This window comes from Muntiacus reevesi, chromosome 8 (assembly GCF_963930625.1).
Source record: "Muntiacus reevesi chromosome 8, mMunRee1.1, whole genome shotgun sequence".
In the NCBI taxonomy this organism is placed as follows: domain Eukaryota; kingdom Metazoa; phylum Chordata; class Mammalia; order Artiodactyla; family Cervidae; genus Muntiacus; species Muntiacus reevesi.
The window spans coordinates 59,654,891-59,667,827 of NC_089256.1; the positions used below are offsets into that span (position 1 = coordinate 59,654,891).

The window sequence follows — 12,937 nt, forward strand, 5'->3', positions numbered from 1 at the left end:
ATCTCCAGAAATTTCACCTTGAAAAACTGAAACTCTATATCCATTAAATAAAAATTTCCATTTCCAATAGCAACCATCATTGTACTATTTTGATGAATTTGATTGCTTTAGATACATTATGGGATTCCTGGTGGCTCAGTGGTAAATAATCCACCTGCCAGTGCAGGATATGCAGGTTCGATCCCTGCATCAGGAAGATTCCCTGGAGGAGGGCATGGCAACCCACTCCAGTGTTCTTGCCTGAAGAATCCCATGCACAGGAGCCTGGTGGGCTACAGTCTATGGGGTCACCAAGAGTCAGACATGACTGAAGCGACTTAGCACGCAGCACAGAGACATCATATGAGTTGAATCACACAGTATTTGTCCTTTGGTGATCGGCTTTTTTCACCTAGCATTATGTCCTCAAGTTTTGTCCATGTTACAGCTTGTGTCCATGTTACAGAATGTCCTTTCTTTTAAGATTGAATAATATTCCACTGGGCTTCCCTGATAGCTCAGTTGGTAAAGAATCTGCCTGCAGTGCAGGAGACCCTGGTTTGATTCCTGGGTCAGGAAGATCCACTGGAGAAGGGATAGGCTATCCAGCCCAGTATTCTTGGGCTTCTCTTGTGGCTCAACTGGTAAAGAATCCGCCTGCAGTGTGGGAGACCTGGGTTCGATTTCTGGGTTAGGAAGGTCCCCTGCAGAAGGGAAAGACACACCCACTCCAGTATTCTGGCCTGGAGAATTCCACGGACTGTATAGTCCACAGAGTCACAAAGAGTCAGACACGACTGAGCAACTTTCACTGTCAATATTTCATTGTATATATATACATCACATTTGGAGAAGGACATGGCAACCCACTCCAGTACTCTTGCCTGGAAAATCCCATGGATAGAGGGGCCTGGTAGGCTACAGTCCATGGGATTACAAAGAATCGAACACCACTGAGCGACTTCACTTTCACTTTACACCTTCATGCACTGGAGCAGGAAATGGCAACCCACTCCAGTATTCTTGCTTGGAGAATCCCGGGGACAGATGAGCCTGGTGGGCTGCCGTCTATGGGGTCGCACAGAGTCGGACATGACTGAAGGGACTTAGCAGCAGCAGCAGCATACATCGCATTTTGTTTATCCATTCATCCATGTCTGTCTTTTGTTACAGCCATTCCCATGGTCATTACATGACATCACATTGTGGTTTTGATTTGCAATTTCCTAATGATTAATCATGTTGAGTATCTTTCATGTGCTTGTGGGCCATTTGTATAGCTTTTTGGAGAAATGTCTGTTCAGTTTCCTTTTGTTAGTCAGTTGTGTCTGACTCTTTGCAACATCATGGACTGTAGCCCTCCAGGCTCCTCTGTCCTTAGAATTCTGCATGCAAGAATACTGGAGTGGGCAATCATAAAAAGGAATGCATCTGAGTCAGTTCTGATGAGGTGGATGAATCTAGAACCTATTATACAGAGTGAAGTGAGTCAGAAAGAGAGAGATAAATATCATATTCTAATACATATATACGGAATCTAGAAGAATGGTACTGAAGAACTTATTTACAGGACAGCAAAGGAGAAACAGATGTAGAGAATAGTCTTGTGCACATGTGGAGAGGGGACGAGAGGGTGAGATGTATGGAAAGAGTAACATGGAAACTTACATTACCATGTGTAAAATAAATAGCTAAGAGGAATTTGCTGTTTGTCTCAGGAAACCCAAACAGGGGCTCTGTATCAACCTAGAGGGGTGGGATGGGGAGGGAGATGGGGGTAGGTTCAAAAGGGAGGAGATATATGTATACCTGTGGCTGATTCATGTTGAGGTTTGACAGAAAACAACAAAATGCTGTGAAGCAATTATCCTTCAATTAAAAAAAAAAAAAGAATACTGGAGTGGGTATCCATTCCCTTCTCCAGGGGATCTTCCCAATCCAGGGATCAAACCTGGGTCTCCTACACTGCGGGCAGATTCTTTACTGTCTGAGCCACCATAGAAGCCCATTTTTCCTTTTAAATAGACTATTTTTTAGAGCAGTTTTAAGTACACAGCAAAACTGAGCAGAAAATACAGTGATTTCCCATATTCTTTTTGCCCCCACATAGGGACAGCCTCCCTCAGAACCAAAGTCTGGCACCAACATAGTACATTTGTTACAACTGAAGAATCTACACTGATATGTTATTCTTACCCAAAGTCCATAGTTTACTTTAGAGTTCATCGTTGGCGTTGTACATTCTATGAGTTTTGTCAAATGTATGATGACATATGTCTGTCATTGTAGGATCACAGAATAGCTTCACTGCCCTAAAAATTTGTGCTCTGCCTATTCATTCCTCCTTTCCCCAACCACTGGCAACCACTGAATTTTTTTTTTTTTTTACTGTTTCCATAGTTTTGCATTTTCCAGAATGTCAAATAATTAGAATCATACAGTAGGTAACCTTTTCAGATTAGCTTCTTTCACTTATTAATAAGCATTTAGAGTTCCTCCATTTTTTTTTTTTTTTTTTTTAGTTACTTGACAGCTCATTTTCTTTTACCTTCATTTCCTTTTCTATTGTCTGATGTATCATGGGCTTCCCTGGTGGCTCAGTGGTAGAGAATTTGCCTGCAATGCAGGAGATTTGGTTTCTATCCCTGGGTCACAAAGAATCCCCTGGAGAAGGGAATGGCAACCCACTCCAGTATTCTTTCCTGGGAAATCCCATGACCAGAGGAGCCTGGCAGGCTATAGTCCATGGATGGCAAAGTGTCAAACATGACTTAGCAACTAAACAACAGCACTAATGACAAGCTGGTTTATCACATTTTATTTATCCACTCACCTACAAAAGACTTCTTAGCAGCTTTTTAAAAATTAATTAATTAAAAAAAAATTTTGGCCACACTGAGAGGTTTGCAAGATCTCAGTTCCCTAGCCAGGGATTGAACCTGCACCCTCAGCAATGAAAGCACACACAGTCCCAACCACTAGAAACCAGGGAATTCCATCTTGGCAGGTTTTTTCCTCCAGAAAATTCCCCATCTTGGTAGTTTTAGATAAAGCTGTTAAAGATATCTGGGTGCAAATTTTTGTGTGCCTTACCCATTTTAAACTAGGCTAATTAGCTGTTTATCTTTGAGTTGCAAAGGTTCTGTATATATTCTGGGTACAAGGCTTTTATAGTTTTATGTCTCACATTTAGGTCTTTGATCCCTTTGGAGTTTTTTTTTTAATATTTATTTATGTGGCCACTCCCAATCTTAGTTGTGGCATGGTGGAACTTTCATTATGGCATGCAGGATCTTTAGTTGTGGCATCGAACTCTCAGTTGCGACACGTGGGATCTAGTTTCCTGATCAGAAATCAAACCCTGGTTCCCTGCATTAGGAGTGTGGAATCTCAGCCACCCGACCACCAGGGAAGTTCTGTCATGTCTCTTTTTAAAATTCCTTTCTTAAGAGATTTTGCTTCTGCAACTTTTCTTGGTTGTTATTCAGACAGGCGAACTAGTCTTCAATGTGCGATGTTCCCTAAAGCATTGGAAAACAGACTTTTCCTCCTCAAGACAATTTTCAGTTTGAAACAGCAAAATACTCTTACACTGCAGCATGAAGGTGATATTTTGGCTCTTCTTGAGGACATTGTGGGAAGTCAGGCTGCTCTGGCCACTTTCCCCACTTCCCTAGAATAGGAGCATTCTGTGGTGGACTTCCTTTGGCTCTCTTTCCTTTTATGGGGCATTATTTTGGGGATCTGTGCCTAAATGTTTTCCCATATCCCTTGGCAGTTTGAAATTCCACAGTGAAACCCTTCACTGAGACAGTCAAGGCAAGTGCTTCCTTACAAAGTTGCTTGAGTGCCTACTTCTTGCATCACATTTTCTTCATGTAAGCACACATCTGTGTGCTCTTTGACAATTCTGAGAAATCTTGGTAGGTTTTAACATTCTGATCTTTTGTATTTTTTCCTGTTTCTTTTCGCAGTTAGCATTCTGGGTCCACCAGGGTCTGGTGCAGAGGGGACGGGCAGGTGGGCTGCCTGCCCCGTGTCTGCAGAGCAGAGGGTGCCCCGGTTCTGCCTGGTGCACGCGGTTCCCCTGGGAAGATTGCTTCGGGGGTCCCCAAACCCTGCGTTCACTTGACTTCTACCGGCCTCCTTCCTCCCTTGGGGCCTCCTCACTTGCACCCAGGCCGGGCGGAGGAGCTTCCTGCCTGCAGCTGCTGCACAGGCGCTGCATGAACCAGGCGGCTCTTGCCGCCCCACCAGTCAGAACCTAGGGCACCCGCGCATCTTCCCGCCTGCATCCTTCTGCCTGCAGCTAGTGGTCATAAGGCCTGAAACCCGTGGCTTTCCCCGCTCCCTTTCAAATGCCTTTATCATTATTGTAATTAGTTTACTATGTGCGGGAATTCTTTGAGGATCTGAGTAGAAGTAGATGTCTGTAGAAGGGATTTATGTTTGCGTCAGTTTAGTTCCTGGAGATAGCGTCCATCTAGGACGACTTTACTTTTTAAACCTGAGGTTTCTCGGACCACAAGTAGTTCGAAGTGGAACTGCTGAACCACGTGAAGAGCAATCTGCATCTTAGCTTCTCATAGTGTCAAGATTTGAGGCAGGGAATTGTCTGTCCCCTGAGGCGGTAAAAGATTTTTTATTTCAAATTCATGTTTAGTTCACTCTTCCCCCCAGACATTCTTATTCAACTCCTGACCTTGAGGGGCCCATAGACTTTGTTTCATGTCCTACTGAACTGCAAGGCCATGAATATTGAAGCTCAAGCTTTCTAAGTTCCAAAAAAAATCAACCTAGGGTGATTTCAGTATTCCCCTTATCTATTTGGATTTCTGCTTTCATGTATTTGGGGGTTTCTCAGTATTCTTTCCTTTCTTCTTAGTTCAATACAATTTAAAAGGTTTTTTAACTTTTGTTGTTGTTGTTTGTAATTGTATTTACTCTTATGAGTTATTTATAGGGTATTTAGTGCACCATACTGCCAGAACCCATAGTTCATTGGCTCTTATTCTATTTATTTTTGTATGAACCCAACCTTGGTTAGTGCCTGCTATGTATCTCCAGACATCCCTCTTGGTGGAAGAGGGCATCTTACCTGTGCTCACAGACAACCCTGATCAGATCCAGGTCTCTTTTTTCCTGTCCTGCCTCCCTAGCACCCCCACTGTATTCTGCCATCTGCACGTGGCATCACCTTTCCCTGGAGTCTCTACCTTTTCCTGGTTCCACAGCTGCCCTTCCTTGGAGAAGTGGTAAGGATCCCTTTCTCCCTTGCTAGACTCTGATCAAGAGAGGACCAGAGTTAAACTGTTTATAACCCTTTTAGGTTAATCCACTCCTTTCTTATTGGTTTTTTTATCTCTTTATTGTGAAAAATTAAAGTTTATAGAAAAGTTGCAGTAGTACTATAAGCCTTTTCTTTTTCTGAACCATTCTATAGTTGTCACCAACATACAGGCTCATCAACCCAAAGTACCATAGTATGTGTTTTCTACAAGTAAGGACCCTCTCCTACATAACCACAATTGACCATCAGAATAAGAGAATATCACTGATCCATTGCTACCATCTGATCCTGATCCTGTTTGGAACCAACAGACTGGTTCCAAATAGGAAAAGGAGTAGGTCAAGGCTGTATATTGTCACCTTGCCTATTTAACTTATGCAGAGTACATCATGAGAAACGCTGGGCTGGATGAAGCACAAGCTGGAATCAAGATTGCTGGGAGAAATAGCAATAACCTCAGACATCCAGATGACACCACCCTTATGGCAGAAAGTGAAGAAGACTTAAAGAGCCTCTTGATAAAAGTGAAAGAGGAGAGTGAAAAAGTTGGCTTAAAGCTCAACATTCAGAAAACTAAGATCTTGGCATCCAGTCCCATCACTTCATGGCAAATAGGTGGGGAAACAGTGGCAGACTTTATTTTTGGAGGCTCCAAAATCACTGCAGATGGTTACTGCAGCCGTGAAATTAGAAGACGCTTACTCCTTGGAAGGAAAGTTATGACCAACCTAGACAACATATTTAAAAGCAGAGACATTACTTTGCCAACAAAGTTTCATCTAGTCAAGGCTATAGTTTTTCCAGTTGTCATGTTATGGATGTGAAAGCTGGACTATAAAGAAAGCTGAGTGCTGAAGAATTGATGCTTTTGAACTGTGGTGTTGGAGCAGAATCTTGAGAGTCCTTTGGACTGCAAGGAGATCCAACCAGTCCTTCCTAAAGGAAGTCAGTCCTGAGTGTTCACTGGAAATGATGTTGAAGCTGAAACTCCAACACTTTGGCCACCTGATGTGAAGAGCTGACTCATTTGAAAAGACCTTGTGCTGGGAAAGATTGAGGTGGGAGGAGAAGGGGACAACAGAGGATGAGATGGTTGGATGGCATCACCAACTCAATGGACATGAGCTTGAGTAAACTCTGGGAGTTGGTGATGGACAGGGAGGCCTGGTGTGCTGCAGTCCACAGGGTCGCAAAGAGTCGGACATGACTGAGTGACTGAACTGAACTGATTCTGTGACCCCATTCTAGTTTTACTAATTGTTCTAATAAACATCCTTTGTAGCAAAGGGATTTAGTTCAGGATCCCTGGCTGCATTTGGTAGTCCTGTTTCTTTAGTTTTCACTTTGGAACAGTTCTTCTGCTTTTCCTCAACTCTTTTGACCTTGACACTTTTGAGGATTACAGGTCGATTATTTTTAGCATGTCTTCAGTTTGGGTTTCCCTGATGTTTCCTCATGATTAGATTCAGGTCATGCATCTTTGGCAAGGACACCACAAAGGTGATGTCATGTCTGTCTCAGTGCATCCTGTTAGGAGGCTCACGATTTTGGTTTGTTTCATTAATGTGGATCAGTTGATCAAGGTGATTTCTGCCAAGTTTCTCCACTGTATTTGTGGCTGGGTACTTTGAGACCGTGTAAATTGTCCATTACTCCTCTAACTTTTACTCACTAGTTTTAATGTTCCATGGTTGAATTATTACTCTGATGGCTGCCATATGGTCATTTTTCTAATTCAACGTTTAGAAAAGGCATTCTCTTCTCACTTATTTAGTCATTTCTTGGTTTATATCAATATGGATTCCTGGATTGTTATTTTATTAGGGGAGACTTATCCTCAGTTGGGGCTTTCCAGGTGGCTCAGTGGTAAAGAAAGGAGATGAGGGTTTGATCCCTGGGTCAGGAAGATCCCCTGGAGAAAGAAATGGTAACGTACTCCAGTATTCTTTCCTGGAGAATCCCATGGACAGAGGAGCCTAGTGGGTTACAGTCCACGGGGTCCCAAAGAGTCAGACACGACTTAGTGACTAAATAGCAGTAGCAGCAAAACTGAAACTCTATACCCATTAAATACCATCTATTTATCCTTTCCCCCATTCTCTGGCAACCACCATTCTACTTTCTGTTTCTATGACCTTGACTACTTTAGATACATCATATAAGTGGACTCAAACGATATTTATTTTTTTGTGACTGGTTTATTACATTTAGCATAATGTCCTCAAGGCTCATTCATGGTGTAGCATGTGAGAGGATTTCTTTTCTTTGTAAAACTGAATAATATTCCATTGTATGTACCAATCACATTTTAAAAATCTGTTCATCCATTGATGGACATTTGAGTTGCTTTCACCTTTTACCTATTGTAATAATGCTGCTGTGAACATGGGTGTGCAGATATCTGTTTGAGACCTTGCTTTCAATCCTTTTCAGTATACACCTAGAAGTAGAATTGTTGGATCATGTGGTAGTTCTACTTTAAATTTTTTGAGGAGCCTTTATACTGTTCATCATAGTGACTGTACTATTTTACATGCCCACCAATACGTACAAGGGTTCCAGTTTTTCCAGACTTGCATCAACACTTATTTTGTTTTTTTCCTACAGTAGCCATCCTAATGGGTTTGAAGTGATTCCATATTCTTTTGAACAGCTCTATCATTCTTTGAGTATTTCTTACTTTTTGACATACATATCATTCTAGGATCACTTTGTGCTTTCCCTGCCCTAGCCCTGAAATCAACCATTTCTCCAGGGAGCCCTGGTTCCTTTTTTGTGGAGATGGTGTTTAGAAACCAAAATCTGGGCAACCTTTTAGATTATTTCTATGTGTAGCACTTCTGCTTTCCACAAGACTGGCAGTGAGGCTGTCAGTGAGGCTGGGGCGACAAACATCTCCTCACCTCCATATCTAAACTAAGGATTTGTTTCTGGAGCAATCGTTTCTCCATAGCCTCCTCTCCCAGCTCCTCAGAGGGATGGTACCCAGCTAAAACTCCTTTGGACACACCTTAGGCTCATTGTAGGAAACATCTCCACACACTTAGAAAAAATTATTGGAAACTGTGATGTAGCTATTTTAATTGGAGGTTACCCTTGACAGGCAGAACTGAAAAAACATATGCTTAAGCACAACTTCTGAATTAGTATGTAGTTTGGCTAAAAAATATACCTATGCACCTAACAATGCAATTCAATGGAGAAACCATAATTTTGAACTCAGCCAGAACCGAGTTTTTCTTCCTGCACTGTTATAGATAAGCCCTGTGACCTGGGTGAGCTTAGCTCTGAGAGCATTTGTTTCCTTGTCTGTAAAATAAAGACAGTAATACCTTGCAGAATTTTTCAGGGGACTGGAGATATGTGTCAAGAGACAAGGAGGCTGTCTGGCCTACAGCAAGTAGGCAGCACACACCTTTCCAGTGTCACAGCATTTCATCAGTGCTGGGGTCAGCAGCTTCACTTATGCTGATCCTTTGGAATCCAACGGACTTTGCTCATGAAAGTCAGCTAGTGCAGGCTATGGGGTCAAATGGCTAACTGCTAATGAGTGATCTGTAGGCTTCAAATGGTTTTTTTTCATTGGCAATTTAGATTCATTTAAAAATATATTCTTTCTCCTTCCAGTGAACCTGCAACATTTCAGAAATACCACCAAGTAAGCCTGCTTGCAAGATTCAATCAAGATTTGGATAAAGTGGCAGCCATTTCCTTGGTGTTCTCTACAGGATCTGTAATCGGCCCAAGGTACAAGCTCAGGATTCTCCGAATGAAGTTAAGGTCACTTGGCCATCCAGAGAGGTAAGCTGAGACAGGGTCTGACAGGCTCTTGTTTTCCATAAATAATTGACTCCTGTCCAATCTGCTTGGTCTGTTGTTTCAACAGGATTTCAGTAATCACAATGAAAGAAGTGAGGGGTTTTCCAAAACTAGATTTGATTAAATAAGTTTCCTAGGGACTTCCCTAGTGGTCCATGGCTGAGGTCCACTCTCACAGTGGGGGCTTGAGGGGGCCGGGTTTCATCCCTGGTCAGGGAATTAGATCCTACATGCTGCAATGAAGACTCAGAGCAGCCAAATAAATAAAAATAAATTAAAAATAAATATTAAAAGAAAAGTTGCCCAGTAATCCAAGAAAAATTTGCTGGTATGCACTTAAAGATAAATGGGCCAATAATCCAAAGAAATAATGTTGTTATATGTTTAAACAATTCTTCCCTAGCCCTCCACCCATGTTTTTTGCCAGCTGATACTCTGTTGTAGAAAAGAAAGCCTCATATAATTTGGCAAACTGATAAAACACAGCCCAGTATTTAAAAAGGTACAGAAAATTTGAAATATTTTATTGCATTGATACAGGATAGAAGTACATATCAACGTTAAATTTGATAACTGCACGGAGGAGGTCTTTGTTCTTAGGAAATACACGCTGAAGTGTTAAAGGGGTAAACAACCCATTCTCAGTTGGTTCAGAAAAAATAAACAGTGTGTATTTGTGTGTACAGAGAGAGAGGCAAAGACAAAGGGGGAGAAAGAACAAAGCTGTGATGGTATGTATGTTTTGTGAGTAATGCCACACTTACATATAGTCCTGGCAGTCAACCTGTGGACGAAGAGACAGAAAATGATGTGAGCAGTTATTGCTTTACATTTTTAAATTCCTTTTTTGCTGAATGTTTAGGATACTTTAAAACATTTAATAATACAATGCAATTCAACAAGTCTCACCCCCTCCTACTCCCCAAGGGTAGCCATTATATCTTAAAACTGGAACTTTTTTTAAAAAAGATTTTTATTTGTGTATTTTTGGCTATGCTGGGTCTTCATTGCTGCACAGGGGCTTTCTCCAGTTGTGATGCTTAGGCTACTCATTATGGTGGCTTCTCTTGTTGTGGAGCATGGGCTCTAGGCCCATGGGCTTAATTGCTCACGCAGCATGTGTGATCTTCCTGGACCAGCCATCGAACCTGTGTCCCCTGCATTGACAGGTGGATTCTTAACCACTGGACCACCAGGGAACCCCAAACTGGGACCTTTTAATACTTCTTTCCTGGTTATCAAAGGAATACATATTCATTTTATAAATCTGAAAAGTACAAAAAGTGTTAAGAAGAATATCATAATGTCATTATTCAGAGGCAACCAGTGTTAAAATTTTTGCTTAATTTTTAAAATTTTCTTATTTTTTTAATCTAGTTGAAATTATGTGGTAAATAAAATTTAACACCATGATGTCTTATTTTTAATTAACTTTTATTGACATATAGTTACTTTACAAAGTTGTGTTAGTTTACTTACTGTTGTTGCTATGACTTTGCTTATTTACTGCAAGCATTTTCCTAGAACATTAAAAATAATTGCTAAGTAATTTTTTATCTGAAAGAGATTGTACAATTTACTCTACTAGAATAGGGTATTTTTATCATTGGGTTGACAGGGATATTTCATTTTGTTTTTACAGGCCCCAGTTGTGTCGGTATGATCTTGTACTGATGGAAAATGTTGAAACAGTCTTCCAACCTATTCTTTGCCCAAAGCTGCAAATGTAATTGTTGTGAGGACACCTGAGTACCAGTAACATCAAGAATGCTACAACTGCAGGCTTTTTAAAGCTTCACTTCATCTTTTCCTCAAGGCACAAAAGTATAGAATAACCAGGGTTGTTTTTCTTTTTTTTCTTCTACAGTAATGTCCTATGGATGTCACACTGCAAAATGTCAAACAACCTTGGATTATGAAACAGTCCTGGGAAGGGATTCTCTAAGTAGGGCAAATCAGAAATAGCTAGGTTCCCGACGGCCTAGCCCCGTGTTAGGCTGTGTCCTGGGGCCTCGTTTGTTCCAACCTGTCGATTCTGCTGCTTGTCACTCGGGCAGTTCTGCCCATCACAGTGGCCATCCAAGCATCTTAAGGGAAGGACTGGCTTGGAGGCCTCACTTTGGACTTGACTCCATGTTCCCTATGCCAGATCCTTCCAGGCTCTGCACAAAGAAGGGAATGGAAACAGACCTACCTCACAGGGCTCTCGTGTGCGCTTGGGAGGCAAGGCTTTGAAGGTTTCTTTGAAATCCCCTGGGTGCCACTTCTGTGAGTGGCTTGATACATGTGAATATGCTTTTATTTATTTTGATACCACTTATCTAATGTGCAACAAGAGAGTTTCTCCTTATCAACACCAGCTTCTCTCTTAAGCTATTTGCTTTAGAAAGGCAGAAAACCATACCCCTGGCTTCCTGCCTTATTTAAAGTGGGTTAGTGCAGGAGGAGGTAGGGACAGACCAAGAGGGCAGCTGCTTGGACTAGACAGTAAGTGGATGAGGGAAGAAGAGCAGATGAAACAGAGGGGAAGCCCTGCTCAAAGGGAGAAGGGATAGGGCAGGAGGCAGGAGAGAGGAAGTGGAACTTGTTTTTCACTTAAGGTGAAGAAGCATCATTTTACATGCAACCCTCATTTTAAGCAATACTTAAGAAATGTTTTGTTTTTCTTTTTTACCAGTGTAATCTGTAATTATTGAAGGAAATTTAGAAATGCACAAATGCAAAATGAAAATATGCTATCCATAGTCCCAGGGCTTCCCTGGTGGCTCAGGGGTAAAAAACAAATCTGCCTGCCAATGCAGGAGATGTGTGTTCAAGCCCTGGGTCAGGAAGATCCCCTGGAGAAGGAAATGGAAACCCACTCCAGTATTCTTGCCTGGAAAATCCCATGGACCAGAGGAGCCTGGCAGGCTACAGTCCACGGGGTTGCAAAGAGTTGGACACGACTTAGCCACTAAACAACCACCATCCATCCATAGTCCATCCATAGTTAGAGGTAATTTGTGTTACTCTTTTGGAGTGATGCTAAATAACCTGTTTGTTAACATGTGAATTCAAAGCACTAACTGATTTGCTCTTGGAGCATCTGAAGCTTCCAGTCTGAGGAATTCTCAGGTTTTTCTAGGAAGAGGCATGATATATGAATCTGGAATGACAACAGCCAAGTCAAGAAGTCTCCCAAGGGTCAAGGTCAGAGGGGTCAGAACCATGAGAGGGTGATCCTTGAGCAGATGCCCAGGATGGAGACAGAGCCAAAGGGTGGACAGCAGCCCTCCCCCAGCTGTGGCCACTGCAGGAAGGTTCCTGAGAGTCACAGGTCCACTAGCCTCCTCCCCATCTAAATGACTGCTCTTCAACTGCTTTCTGTGAGAACAGTCTTAAATGGAGTCTCTGTTTCATAAATGATGGAACTATGTAAATATTCTGTGTGGCACGTCTTATCTTTATTTATACATACACAGCAAATCCAGAGTCTGTTCCACTGAAGTGTGGGATGCTTGCAGCAAATGTCTGAACTCTGGAAGGAGGAAGGCCCAGCGATTCTCCTGCCCACCTGGACATTTTATCAACTGTCCTCCTTCCCATGTTTCCAGCAGAGATGGACTCAAGAGATATGGGTGCTCATAGGCTCTGATTTCTTTTTAGAGTTTTACTGGTCCTGTATTCTGATTAGCATAGTTACTTTTTCGTCCTTTTTGCCTTCCTTGGTAAGCAGGGGATCGAAACAACAGCAGAAAAGTGCCAGGAACAGCATTTCTATTGATTTATAAGCTCCTCAGGCCAGTGGGTCTCTCTGAGTTTCTTCTCCTGGCATCTGCTAGCACGGTGTCCACCTCACTGTGGAGTGGG

The 12,937-nt window shown here is 42.1% G+C and overlaps 1 protein-coding gene across 1 annotated transcript in view; it reads left to right on the forward strand.

Moving 5' to 3' along the window:
• LIPH (lipase H) overlaps window positions 1–12,469 on the forward strand; it is a 49,192-nt gene extending 36,723 nt beyond the window's left edge. Inside the window, exons 9-10 of the mRNA XM_065942723.1 lie at window positions 8,897–9,070; window positions 10,731–12,469. Coding sequence (XP_065798795.1) covers window positions 8,897–9,070; window positions 10,731–10,818 — 262 coding nt within the window. The 3' untranslated portion in view covers window positions 10,819–12,469. The remainder of the gene's footprint in view (window positions 1–8,896; window positions 9,071–10,730) is intronic.
• The last annotated feature ends 468 nt before the right edge of the window (window positions 12,470–12,937 follow it).